Below are 13,198 nucleotides of genomic sequence, written 5' to 3' on the forward strand. Positions count from 1 at the left end.
TATTTCCTGCTCCATTTGTGAGGAGATCACACTGATGCCTCTCTAACAGAGATCACATCAACAGAAAGAAATATTAGAGGTCCACAGGGAATTCTCTGCTCCAAGTTCAAGGATAGTTTGAAGAAAGTGCTCCCAGTGCTGCCTGGGAGGAAGGAATCTTTAACAGAGAGTGTCTCTGTTTGTGTTTGTTTGTATCTGTGCACGCTTTTGTTACAGAAAGACGACGAGATGTCACTTTCAAATTTCAATTTTCTGTCTAAAGAAATTATGTATCACTCTGGAGCGCATTATGCAAAAATGAATACAGTTAAACGAATACGGTTAATTTCTTTAAGCCTTTCAATTGTTCCCATCTGCCCTTCTGAGAAACTCTCAGCTTTCTTCATACTGTAAGATCAGAATGCTTTCTCTGTTTCATCCTGTAAAATCGTCTAACTTTGAGCTGCAATTCAATCTAGATTGCTTGAAAAAAACACTCCCATTGCACAATGTAAAATGCTGTGTAGAGGTCAACAGAGGCAGCTGGCCTTCTCAGTGATGCCCTTTTTCGTTTTCTAGCATTTGAACTAATGCCTCAAATGTATGTGATCAAGTTTATTTATGTTAAAAGGTTGCATGTAGCACTATACTTGTTGTCATACGTCTTCAAAATGTGGTCTAGCATTACATCAAGTATCTGTCGTCAATAGCACAATCACTAACGTCTTAAGTGACTCATTAATTTGTGTAAGGCTTGACTCAATTTTCTAGTGTCACAAAACAATGTTGTTTGTCTTTAGAGTAGAGTTTTGCTTTGAAAGATGTCCTACAGGTTTGTGAGAATTATCTTTGATGAAACAGGAGTAATATCAGTCAGTCCTAAAAGCAAAATGCAAGGTTTCACACTTTGACTGTTTGAGATGGTAAGGTCACTGTCTTTCTTAGTAGTAACTTAACTTAAGTGTCTCAAATCCTTATTAAACAGTGAGGCAGCAATTTTGCCAGATGGGTCAATTAGTCTACAGTGACCATTTTATTTCCCAGACCTCTTCTCCAGTGTGGCCTCCATCAGACATCAGCAGACGTGATTAACTTTTCAATGAAACTGTCTGTACATCTTATTGCTAACATTGTAACACAAGTCTCCATCAGTACATTTCTCAGTGGTTACATGCTAGACATTGCACAGCAAGAAGAAATCTTGCAAATATGGAAGACAAATATAAATATGAAATGACTCAATAAAATGTTGCATGGGGAGCATCACTAAGGGATACTCAACAGCTGAAGCTTGAAACTGAAAAATAACTCAGACACTGTAAAGGGCTCTTAGTTTGACCACAGTTAATCAAGAAATGTCATGGACAGGGTGAGCAATGGCGAGCAGATGAAATGTAAAATCAGGTTTGGTTTAATAAAGTGCAGTGATTTTGTTTTGGAACCTTTTGGGTCACGAACAAATTAATGTGGATCCAAAATTATTCTGGAAATCTCAGTGACTTCAAAACCGATAAGAACTACAGTGGCCTGTTTTATTGTGTAGTTAATATGGTTTATTTTTACTTGTGTGTTACTGCTGTTTTCTGTTCAGCACTCTGCAAACGTTTGGATCATCAGGGAAACAAGCAAACTGAAAGAGACAGATTCCGAGATGGACTAAAAAAGAATCATATAATGTATTAATTTAATCCCCCCTTCAATCTCTTGCCAGTCTCTCCTTTCTATTCACTGAATGATGACAGTCATTCAAGTCACAGACATGGCTTATAATTTTTTGCAGTCTCTTTGTCCTTTCAGACTGGCTGCACCTCTTTATCTCATTTATTTCTTTCACATCCATTCCATACGTGGCCTCTCACCTTTGCTTTCCCTGCCTCTCAAAAGTCCCCTGGAGACCAGGTTTAGTCACATCAGACATTGGCCAGTATAAAGACCTTTAAAGACCTAGGTCTTTTAAAAAAGACAACATTCATAAAATCTAAAATCTAAGTAATCTAGCCTCATATTGATTTACACTAGGAGTGCCAAAACTACATGTACATCTACTACATTGCTGACATTTTAATATATATGACCGGTGAGTTATTCTAAAATTAAAATTATATTTAGCCCACTGACTACATAACAATGCAGTTCCTGTTGTGAATGCTGGGTGTCAACATCACCATATAGAGACACTGATCATGCTTTTTCTATGCTTAAGAGGCTTTGCCAGGCACAGCCTCAGACACGGCGGCGGTACAAGAAATGACAGTAATGGGAGGAGATTTCAGACACAGTGCTAAATGGCTACTTTTTTTTTTACAGAGTTCAATGGGAAGTGTGTCTGTTTACTTTGCCAAGAGTCAATAGTCGCGATGAGGGAATATAATGCATTGAGACATTTTGAAAGAAAACATCAGTCCTTTAAGTCCTATATGGGTAAAAAGCGAGAAGAGAAGGTAAGACAACGGTCAGCTAGCCTGTCTGCTCAGCAAAACCATTTTTTTCGAGTCAACCACACACAAGGAAAGCGCTAGCTAGCCGTTAGCTATGAGGTGACTCAACTTATAGCTCAGCATGGAAAACCATTTGCAGAGGAGTGCTTCACTAAAGTAGTTAGTAATCTGCCCAGAAAAGCAGCAAGAATTTGACAATGTCAGTCTTGCAAGGAACGCGGTTGCGCTGCGAATCACAAATCTGAAGGATCAAAGCATTTTACTTATTTTCTTTTCAGTTGTGTGTGATGAAAGCACAGATACTGGTGAGTGAAATTCAATAGTGATACAATTGTCTACTACTTACTACAGATTACTGCAGATTCCAGCTTTTAGCACAAAATGCTTAAAACTCACTCATTAAGGTAGTCTCTTAAACTCTTGAGCTTGTGGCCCAGGAATACATTCTTTTTTTTCTCCATGTGGCTCCTGGCATGAAAAGTTCTGACACCACTGATTTATACATTTAGCAACACCTATGACACACCAAGGGTAAATGTATTTTAAAATGCAATTCAATCATTACCATGCTGATAAGGCCGCTCAGTAAATGCATACAGAAAAGGTCAGCAACATTAGCTTAATATTATGTAATATATTCTAGTTGAAAGAGGAACTGTTAATATTACATTTCTGGCCCTCACCACCATTGAAAATGTTGTTTCTACCTCAGTGTTAAAACATGACAAAAGCCTGTTACTGTTACTACAATGTCCCCAGACTGTTCATTAACATTAACTCACAGACAGAAGACAATTACAGTAAACCATTCTCAGTGAGAGAAGATTACAGCCCAAATAATATCAGATATATCTCTCCGGAGGACTAACATCACAGTTGTCAGTATTCAAATGGAAGAAACCAGACCCATGTTGTCAGCCAAAATGAGCACTTCTGCAGTGAAACTACTGTTGGACTAGTTAATAATTCATCTATCCATTGTCTATAGCCAATTCTGATTGGGGAGCGATCTGATTTGAAGAGTGTGTAAACTTATGAGGTCCTTCTAACAATGTGAACATCCTCCTTCAGCTTTTAGAACTTTTGCTCACTAGGAATCCCAAAACCTTCGTTGTTTGGGGAGCTGTAGTAGATATCTTGTCACATAGATCCATGAGGAAAAATCTGTTGCTTTGTTCAGCTGCTGAGGCTCAGTTATGAAAGATTCAAATAATACTGAAGGGAGGGCAATTTGTGTATACAATGGCCTGTGGTGTGGTTTGAGAAGTCTCTTCATGAGCCATAAAAGTTCATCACCAAACAAGGACTCTACGACTTTATAATAAAACCTTGTCAAAGTGATATCTGTGTGCTACAATCCCTGTCTAAGAAAAGGAACTATCATAATATTCCCCTCATCCCACAGGCACAGCGTTATTTCTTATTATTGACCTACACTTCTATCCACATTTATTCACTCTACTACCCTAAATGTGGAGCAGGAGCTCTGGGCTACAGATTGATAAAGTGCAACCACTTTCATCACCTTGCAATGACACACATTTCTACCTGCTTATCTATGATGAACTTGAAACAAATGGGTCAGAATTTTAGAATAAAAAGGTTTTGAGGAATTGGGTAGGTTTCAATATGTAGCATGAACTGCAACAAGAACTAAATCATTGCATGACATTTACCTTCAGACTGCCTGTAACTTATGTGTAGGATTTACATGTTGCCCTATGTGGTTTTCCAAGCTTCTTCTAAAGACATAAAAGATGAACAATAACATTCATTGAGCTACAGAGAATAACAAGAGTTTCCTGAAAATGTTGCTGAAACGTAAGGCAATTTGACTAAAAGGTGCTTTGTGCTTGCTGTTGCCCTCAATAGTCAGAGTCATTCTCTATCACAAGAACAGTTCACTGTTCAGTGTGGATGAAAGGGAGCAGAATTGACCTGGATAAAGCTAGGCAGGAAACTGACATGGAGGAAAACACTGTTAAGTCCTGGATTCCTCAAATTCCTCATTTTTGGGCAATTACCCATTCTTCACCAAATAAATGTGGTATTAACAACATACTGTTCAAGACCTACTCACTGTTTGGGGATTACAAGAAATAGACTGACATCATGGCCGCTGTTAAGGATACTCAGTTATCCAGAACACATGTGACACAGAAATACAAAGTAATGTCAGAAAATCTAGAGGATCAACTGAAGGATATTGACACGTGTGTGTTTCTTTCTCCAGTGTGATAAGTCCACTGATACGGTAGATGTGACTTAGTTTTCAAACTTTTCATCACTTTTTCATTAGTTATACGTTTCCATCAGAATGACAAAAGAGACATAGCTAACACTTTTCCCATTGAAAAGCCACACAAGGGACAAAGATGAGTATCAAGGATTTTAGAAGGGTGTCACAAATAAGATTACATGTAGTCCTGACAAGAAGTCTTGAAAGGCACCTATTTCACTCTCATTTGGAGAACTGATGTGGGGCGCACCAACATGCTGAGCCACAGTGATGTGCAGTAGCCGAGTACAGGTAAAGTTTTGGTGTGATTTAAGGAGCTGTTTCCTGATATCAAAGAGTGTCTCAAGATGTCTAAACATACAGAATATGCACAGCTAGAAGACAAGCAGTAGCCCCTGGATTTAGTGTTCATTACAGTCTAACTGATATGCAAAATGAACTGAGCATATAACTTTGGCTACTTTTCAAGTGCAACTCGAGCTGCACCTGCTGTCAACTAAGCTGCTTCACCAGGATTTGCTCTACTTACGAACCACTCAAAACTTCAGCATCATGGCAAAAAAACAGAGGTACTTGACACCTCATATTACACAATGCAAATTCATAATATGTCATCAGACTTTGACAGATGCCTTACTGACTTTGTCTCAACTGAGCTTGTTGCCATGTATATGGCCCAGATATATGAAGACGTAGATGACACTGCCTCCAAAATTGGATCACTCTTTCACCTGAACACAGCTGCACAGGAAAATGAAATACTCATCCCTCAAAACAGATGAAGTGCAAAGCATCTGAAAGGAGTTCTATACGCAGTATGATTAAAAAAGCATCTCAACATATGAATGTAGCCTTGTACTTTTACCCTTTTTTGGGTATAGATAAAGATAGTATAGTATAGTAGATAGATAGCATAGATAAAAAAAACCGAAATCTAAAAGTACAGGTTAAGTGCAGAATAAACAAACCACTAATTTAAATGTTTGCTGGTCCTGCTAAGGCAATACGACATATAACTGTGCTAATAAATAAACGAGAGACCTAAAAAGAGGCTATGGACTGGAGTTTCTCCTGGGATTCATCAGCTGCTTTTTTTCCCCTCTGAATGGGATCCAGGTCTCCTCCATGATTCAAAGCCTGGCAGCTAATTCGGACAGACTTTGGTGTGTGTGTGTGAGTGCATGAAGTGTCTTTCACCTGTCCTCTTCCAGACCTTAGAAGCTGACATTGTCTGGGTGTGTTCAATCAGAAGTTTCATCCATGTTAGTGAATCCGCTGAGCATACCTTCACAGGACAGGAGGCTAGAGAGAAAAATGGAAATGTTTCAATGGAGATTGAATGAAGTTAAATAAGGAAAAAGATTTTCTTTGACGGCCAACAAATTGGCAGCTGTAGTAGTTTACTACAGTCAACATAACACATTTAGAAAGTATTAGTTTCAAAGAATACTCAAAGGAAGAAAACTTTTCACTATTCAGTCATGTAGTTGAAAACCTCTTCTATTTTATCAGTCAGAGGTCAACAAGAAAGCAAGAACACGCAGCATGAGGTGTGGGGTAGTTATTGCCAAAATGGGCAGTAGAAAAAAAATATGAAAAATAAATGCTACTGACTTACTGGAAGCGTCTGTTCATTTAACCAATGTGTATCGACACAGGGTCTTCATCAAGGTATTCTACAGAATGGGTAAAAAATATATTGTATATGCTACACAATGTCTGAGTCTTTGTCAATGAGAACTAGACACTAGGCAAGAAGCCTCTTTCCCTTCCTGTTATGTTAGGAAACTGACATAATCCCGAATGTAAGTGTAAACAAATGTAAATATAAAGCATCATCATCACATGCACAGAGCCTTTTGAACCTCACGATGTTTAAAGGTTAGCATCATGTTTAAACACAACACTGTATATTTCAGAAGTATTTTTTAAATCATATATTGTTTTAATATTATGTTCCAACAGGATTTGGCAGCAGTGTGGCTCACACATCCAACTGGAAAAATAAAATTGCTTAATTGGGTCATCAGCTGCAATGATTTGCTCTGGTCACAATGATCACAATCAATTAAGAAACAGTGATTGAGTTCCGGCACCTTCCAGATGTCGAGACAAAGCCGATGGATTCTCTCTCCTCCTAGAAAGCAGCGAGTTGACTGTGAGCTCCGAGTGTTATTAATAGCCACTGCAGGGGTGTCGAAGGTCTTTGGCTGTCAAAGGGTTGAGGTAGAACCAGGGTTCAGTGCAGCACTGAACCACCATCTCCTCATTGGGTGAAAGGCCACTAAACAACCCTGTTTTAAAGTTGTCTTTGTCAAACAAGACATGTTTCTCTTTGTCCCGTTTTAAATTACTGCGAAGGGATAACAGTCCATCAATCAGCCAGTGGATGGCAGTGTTGACTGAGCCTGTTGTCATTCAATATAAAGTAACGTTGGTGTATGTGTGACAATAAACACATTTAACCTGTTCAACTTACCTTATTTCACTTGGTTGGAGAAGCAGGATTGTTCTCACTTTAAGTCTGTGTAAGAACAAAGAAAACAATTTAGTTCAATTAAAGCTCTCAACTTAGTTAATAGCAGAGAGTAAGAACAGATCCCCATCCTTTAACCTTTCTTCGTGAGATGTGTGGGCACTATTAAAGCAACAGAGCAGGGAAAAGAAAGTTGTCTCTCATGGCTGTATGCACCATATATATGTGCAACAGATGAACAACAGTCCAACATTATGCATATCTAGTGTCGAACTGCAACCGCACAGGAGGAGTAATCTGTTGCTTATGGTTTTGTTGATTACAGAGCTAGTTCATCCTGAGGTTCAGTTTACTGCATTCAGCTACTGGTTTTTATGTACTCCTGAGGTTCAGATTGTACAGTGGTGTTTGGCTGTCTTTGCTTTACAAAAAACAAATTTTTAGCAATGGTATATCTCACAGTGTTTTATGTCTAACAAGGTAACTGGAAAAGTCGTATGATTTCTAAGTAAGCTTAGAATCAGCTCTGACCGTAAATTGTGCACAAATACTTGGATAGCAGCCTAAACAAAAACTCAGAACAAGCAAACAATAAGATAACAATGTCCGAGTATTCTGACCAATGTTAACCTCCATCTGTTTGTTTGTAAGCATTATATTTCACACTGGTTGCAGATTTCAATGAAACATGGTTGAAAGTTAAGGCAAGAGCTTAAGGAACACCTTGATAATTCATAGCATAATTTGACTATGTAATATATTTACAATGAAAAATGTAAGTACACTAACATGAACTACACATACAAATATCATTACCAAACTTCCTTGATTTCTTAGTGTAAGGTTGACATACAATAATTAAACATATCTGTCAATACAAAAGAGATGCACAGAGTGACTTAACAAAGCAGCAACTGATTTAATCTGGGGACCCATTGTGGACCGTTTGTTTTAGTGGATCCTAAAAGTGTGTGCTGGGCTTCCTTGGCATTACATGTCAAGAGTTCTGACATTTTCAGAACAGTAGATCGAAGGAGACGTTATGATGGGTTTCAACACTGATCCGCATGCACCCATCCAATTTAGATTGACATCATGCCTTTCAGGCCTGTTCTCCACTGCTGAGGAAGCACAAAATGTATCCAGAATGATTTGAAAATGATCCTTCCAGAAGCAAGGCACAGCCCAGTCAAGAGTTACAGCCACAGCAGCAGGCTCTGCCGCTCATGAAGACTCTTCTCCTCCACTCAGGAAGCCCACAGCAACTGACAAACCTGGAAACCTTTGTGTGTGATTGAGCCAATTAGAGGTGTTTGTCAGGGGAGCAACAATCAAGAAACAACTCACTATGGCAGCCATTCAGTGTGGCAATGTTTTGACTGAAACAGCAGTAAAAACTGCAGCGTTTTATTTCTCTGTTTGTAAAACAACTTGATAAGGTTAACAGCCAAACTCCCTCTCCATTGTTGATATTTTGCAGCCGATTTGCCTTGCCCAAAGACATCAAGACAGTGGTAACTGACAATACTGAACTCATTAAATGATGTTTAAAATGATCTGCTCATCACTTCTGGTCATACTCTATTTAGCATTACACAAACAGTTTCCTTTGGACGGTTAAGAGAGCCCTTTACAAACAAAGGACATACCGAGCTGTAGGGCCTAGATGTGACAACAGACCAGCAGTGCTCTCTACTGGCAAGAGAAATAAAATAAGAATTAGTCTCTTCAGTACACAACTTTCTTCAGGATCAGTGAAATTGAGATTGGTTGGTTGGTAGGACAAACACATATTAACAAAGGTTTCAGTGAGGACACACTGGTCTTTTCACATGACACATTTCAAATGCACATTTCAATAAATATCACATGTATTTATTTTTGGTATGTGAGATAAATGTATTTTATCACAAAAAATATTCAAATTAATGCTTCAGGAAAACAGAAGATACTTGAGAATCACTTGATGTATTGTCTATATTTATATATAAACATGACACACACACAGAAGAGGACCAGATTTGAGTGACAGATATTACAAACTTAGAGGATATATTCAAATTCATATTGTTCTTCATAGCGTTGTGTATCCAGTGTTGACAAGACAATCAATACAATTCATGTGCAAGCATGTAGTGTTATCTGGATTTGGTTGTCCTTTAGAGCATGACCAGTTCATGGTTGTCTAAAAGAACCCAGATACCAAGAAAAAGAGTAAACACAAAGTTAGTCATTACGATCACAGATGTGATTAGCAAATGGACGTCTGGAACTGACCTCATCCTGAACTGCCAAATAAGTGAATGAAACAGAAATGGCACTGGGAGTACAGTTTTTATGAAGTCTCTTACATACAGCTGTTGTTATTGTGTTAACAGACGCAAATAGTTGTATTCAAATATAACAAGGAGGTGTGGCAAGGGGGATGGTTAAATTTATATATTTAATATAGAGGTACATTTAAAATTAAAGTTTAAGACGTAAGAAGTGAAATCCAATTTTGCCTCATATTATACCTTGTCAAATGCTCATTTCTTAAAATGGTAAAGTAAAAGCAAAAAGGGGAAAAAAACAAATTTAGTCAAGGCTCTAGTGCAATGGGTACATCTTATCTCTTCACAATGTATATCAGTTAAAATCTACAGCAAATACACTCAGTGACAAGACCCTGACTTTAGTAAACACCAAAGGCCACTTACACTGAATCCCTTATTAGGTCAATAATAGAGTATGTGTGAGATTAAGGTTAAGAATAATTGAGGTAATTGACGTACATGTACATATATTTTTTTTCTTTTTTGAAGTTTTAATTAAGTATAGTTAACACCTTACTGAGGCAATGAAAAGTATATTCTCATTTTACAAATTTTATAACAGTATAATCATTAAGGACATCAGATAATTGCATTGACATTATCAAAGTTGATCTTGGTGGGAAAAAATAGGTAACTCTGAGAAGTCAAGTCAGTATATGAAAAATTACTAGCAGCATTCAGCACAAGTCTAATGGACATGAATGGGTTAATTGTACATATTCAGTGCACCTGACTTTAAAAAAAAGGTTTTGGGGGTTTGGCAAGACTTTCCATTCAGCATACAAACAATCGCACAAGGTTCAGTCATTCAGTATTTCGCAGCCTGTCCAGCTTAAATCAAGACCTCTCAGATTTAAGGTAAGCAACATAATTTAGGCCTTAAAGCATCAAAAATAAGTAAATTTCTGAAAAGAACTGCAATTACAAAAATTGGAAGGCATCACATTTTACCAGCATTCTGTATTCTGTAGTGAATTTAGTATTTATATTTTGATATTAATATTATTTCCACAGCTGGTATGCAAACCATTGTGCTGTTGGTGTTGTGGGTACTGGGAACATCTCTGGTGTTGCCAGACCCCGACACAGCTGGAGAGAAAGTGGCAGAAGAGCCTATTCCATGTTCTAAAGGATGCACCTGTCTGCATGATGACTACAGCTTGGAGCTCAACATGTACTGCAGTGCTCGTAATTTCACACAAGTCCCATCTGACATGCCCCCATCCACTCATTCTCTCTGGCTGGATGGCAACTTGTTCACCTCACTCCCAGCTGCGTCTTTTAAGGATCTTACTAACCTGGACTTTTTGAATTTGCAGAGTGGCCAGCTGGTGACACTTGACCCTCAGGCTTTCAAAGGACTTAGGTCACTAGCACACATTCACCTTGAGCGAAATCGCCTGCGGGTGTTACCAGGCACAATCTTCCAGAATACACCTAACCTTGCTTCACTTAGTTTGCATAACAATCAGCTCGCTCGTATTGAGGAAAGACTGTTTGCAGGACTCTCACACATGTGGCTTCTAAACCTAGGGTGGAACTCAATTGCAGTTTTACCTGAGGCAGCTTTCCATGACCTGCAAGGTCTACGGGAGCTTGTTCTTGCAGGGAACAGACTCGCTTACTTGCAGCCACAGCTTTTCCAAAATCTTGTTGAGCTTAAAGAGTTGGATCTGACTGGAAATTACATCAAGGTCATCAAAGCAAATGTGTTTGTTAAACTCACTAAATTGCAAAAGCTTTACCTGGCCCAGAATCAGATTATGACAGTGGTACCCAGAGCCTTTGTAGGAATGAAGTCACTAAGATGGCTGGATCTCACAAACAACAGACTGACTTCTCTCCATGAGGACACTTTCTTGGGCCTACACAGTCTTCATGTACTGCGTCTTTCCAACAACACTATTACTGGAATTAGGCCCAGGACTTTCCGTGATCTGCAGTATTTAGAAGAGCTACGACTCAGCTACAACAGGATCCGAGCCTTGGGGGAAAGGATCTTTGAAGGGCTTGGTCATCTGGAGGTCCTGGAGCTAGAGCACAACCAAGTGCAGGAGGCACAAGTGGGTAGTTTCACAGGGCTCTCCCATGTGGCCGTCATCAACCTGTCTGGGAGCTGCTTCCACAGTCTGCCAGACCAAGTATTCAAAGGTCTGTCAAAGCTTCACAGCCTTCATCTGGACAGAGGTTGCCTAACAAGGATCACAACTCAAGCTTTCAATGGACTCTCTGGTCTACGGAGGCTTTTCTTGCAGCACAACAACATCTCTGTGGTGGAACGCCAGAGCTTTGTGGACCTGGTGGGCCTATTGGGATTGGACTTGAGTTTCAACAAGTTGGAGGTTCTCACCACCCACACATTCTCTGGCCTCAAGAATTTGGAGTACTTGCTGTTGTCCAACAATGAATGTCGACAGTTTTTGCAGAATGGCACAAAGCAGCTACTCCCAAGGCTACGCTATCTGGACCTGAGAGCTAATGCCTTGACAAGCATGGTACCTGATTTCCCAGAGAGTATGGAAAAACTTTTGCTGTCTGGGAACCGGTGGAAATGTGATTGCAGTGCCCTCCCACTCAGAAACTACAGCTTGAGGAATCCATTGGTGATACCTCGGCAAGTGGAGACCCACGCAGAGGGGGAAGAGCCTGACTCAACTATCACCATATACAACAACATTACATGCACCAGCCCACCACGTCTAGCTGGCCAGGACCTGCGGGATATTGACAGTGAATTATTCCAAAGCTGCTAGACAAACCCATAGAGATGTGTTTAGGGAATTGGTTGGTACCAAGAGAACATTTTTGAAGCGTTACCCGTAATATTTTCAACAATGTAAATTCATTCAGTTTCTGATTTTTCTTGTAGCCTTTAGGCTACATAAAATGTTTCAAAATGATGAATCCAATGAAAAGACCAACCAACCAATATTTCTATTGCTTCAACTTTATGAAGTTATATGTTAATATTCAATGTGTAATTGTGGGAAAATGCAACTACATTTGGTAAATTGTCCTCCTTCTGCAGAATAGGGAGACCTTTAATTTTTGCTTTGAGAGCAATACGTTCATACTGACATTGGAGAGTAAGACTGTATAGACCTGAGTTTTGCCACTTTGGTATCAGGTTACCAGGTGGGGTTGTTTGATATGTAAACATGTTTGCAGGAGATATAAAAATGGATAGCTTTAAATGTGATGCATTTGGACATATTCTCAAAATATTTTCATTTATTTTCATTTTTTCCTTGTTCATTCTATAAACAACCCGGGCCTCCCTTCATGCCCTTGAACACAGAAAGTATCAAATTTACATAAACATGTGATAGCAAAAATGGGGATAGTGGATCAGAAACAGCTGATAAACCATGGCATAGGCCTGTCATTTGAAATGGAAACAGGTGGATTTCTGAGAGCCCCATACACCTTATACAAAAATAAGCGCAACAAAACTGAAATGGCATTTGGCTAAATTTTAAGTTTAATTTGAAACCATTAAGCTGTAAGTCACATTTTGGTTGATCATTTATGTGACTGGGCTGATTGAACAAACGTTTGGCAAAAAGTACAGGCAGGAGGAAATATCTGTACAACTCAGAGACAAAACAATGTCATCAAGAATGTTGTCGATGTGTATATCATTTGGTAAAGTTCATTGTTTGTCACTCTGCCTTAAAAACGCAATAAATGTTTTAAACCTGTTTGCCTTTACTTCTTTAAAAAAGTTTCACTTATCCACAAAATGACCTCC

At 38.9% G+C, this 13,198-nt stretch overlaps 1 protein-coding gene across 1 annotated transcript; it reads left to right on the forward strand.

Moving 5' to 3' along the window:
• Window positions 1-10,466: 10,466 nt before the first annotated feature.
• igfals (insulin-like growth factor binding protein, acid labile subunit) lies at window positions 10,467-12,200 on the forward strand. The gene has a single exon (XM_070923786.1). The coding sequence runs from the start codon at window positions 10,467-10,469 to the stop codon at window positions 12,198-12,200; it is 1,734 nt and encodes a 577-aa protein (XP_070779887.1).
• Window positions 12,201-13,198: the final 998 nt, after the last annotated feature.

Source organism: Enoplosus armatus, chromosome 17, assembly GCF_043641665.1.
Source record: "Enoplosus armatus isolate fEnoArm2 chromosome 17, fEnoArm2.hap1, whole genome shotgun sequence".
Taxonomy (NCBI): domain Eukaryota; kingdom Metazoa; phylum Chordata; class Actinopteri; order Centrarchiformes; family Enoplosidae; genus Enoplosus; species Enoplosus armatus.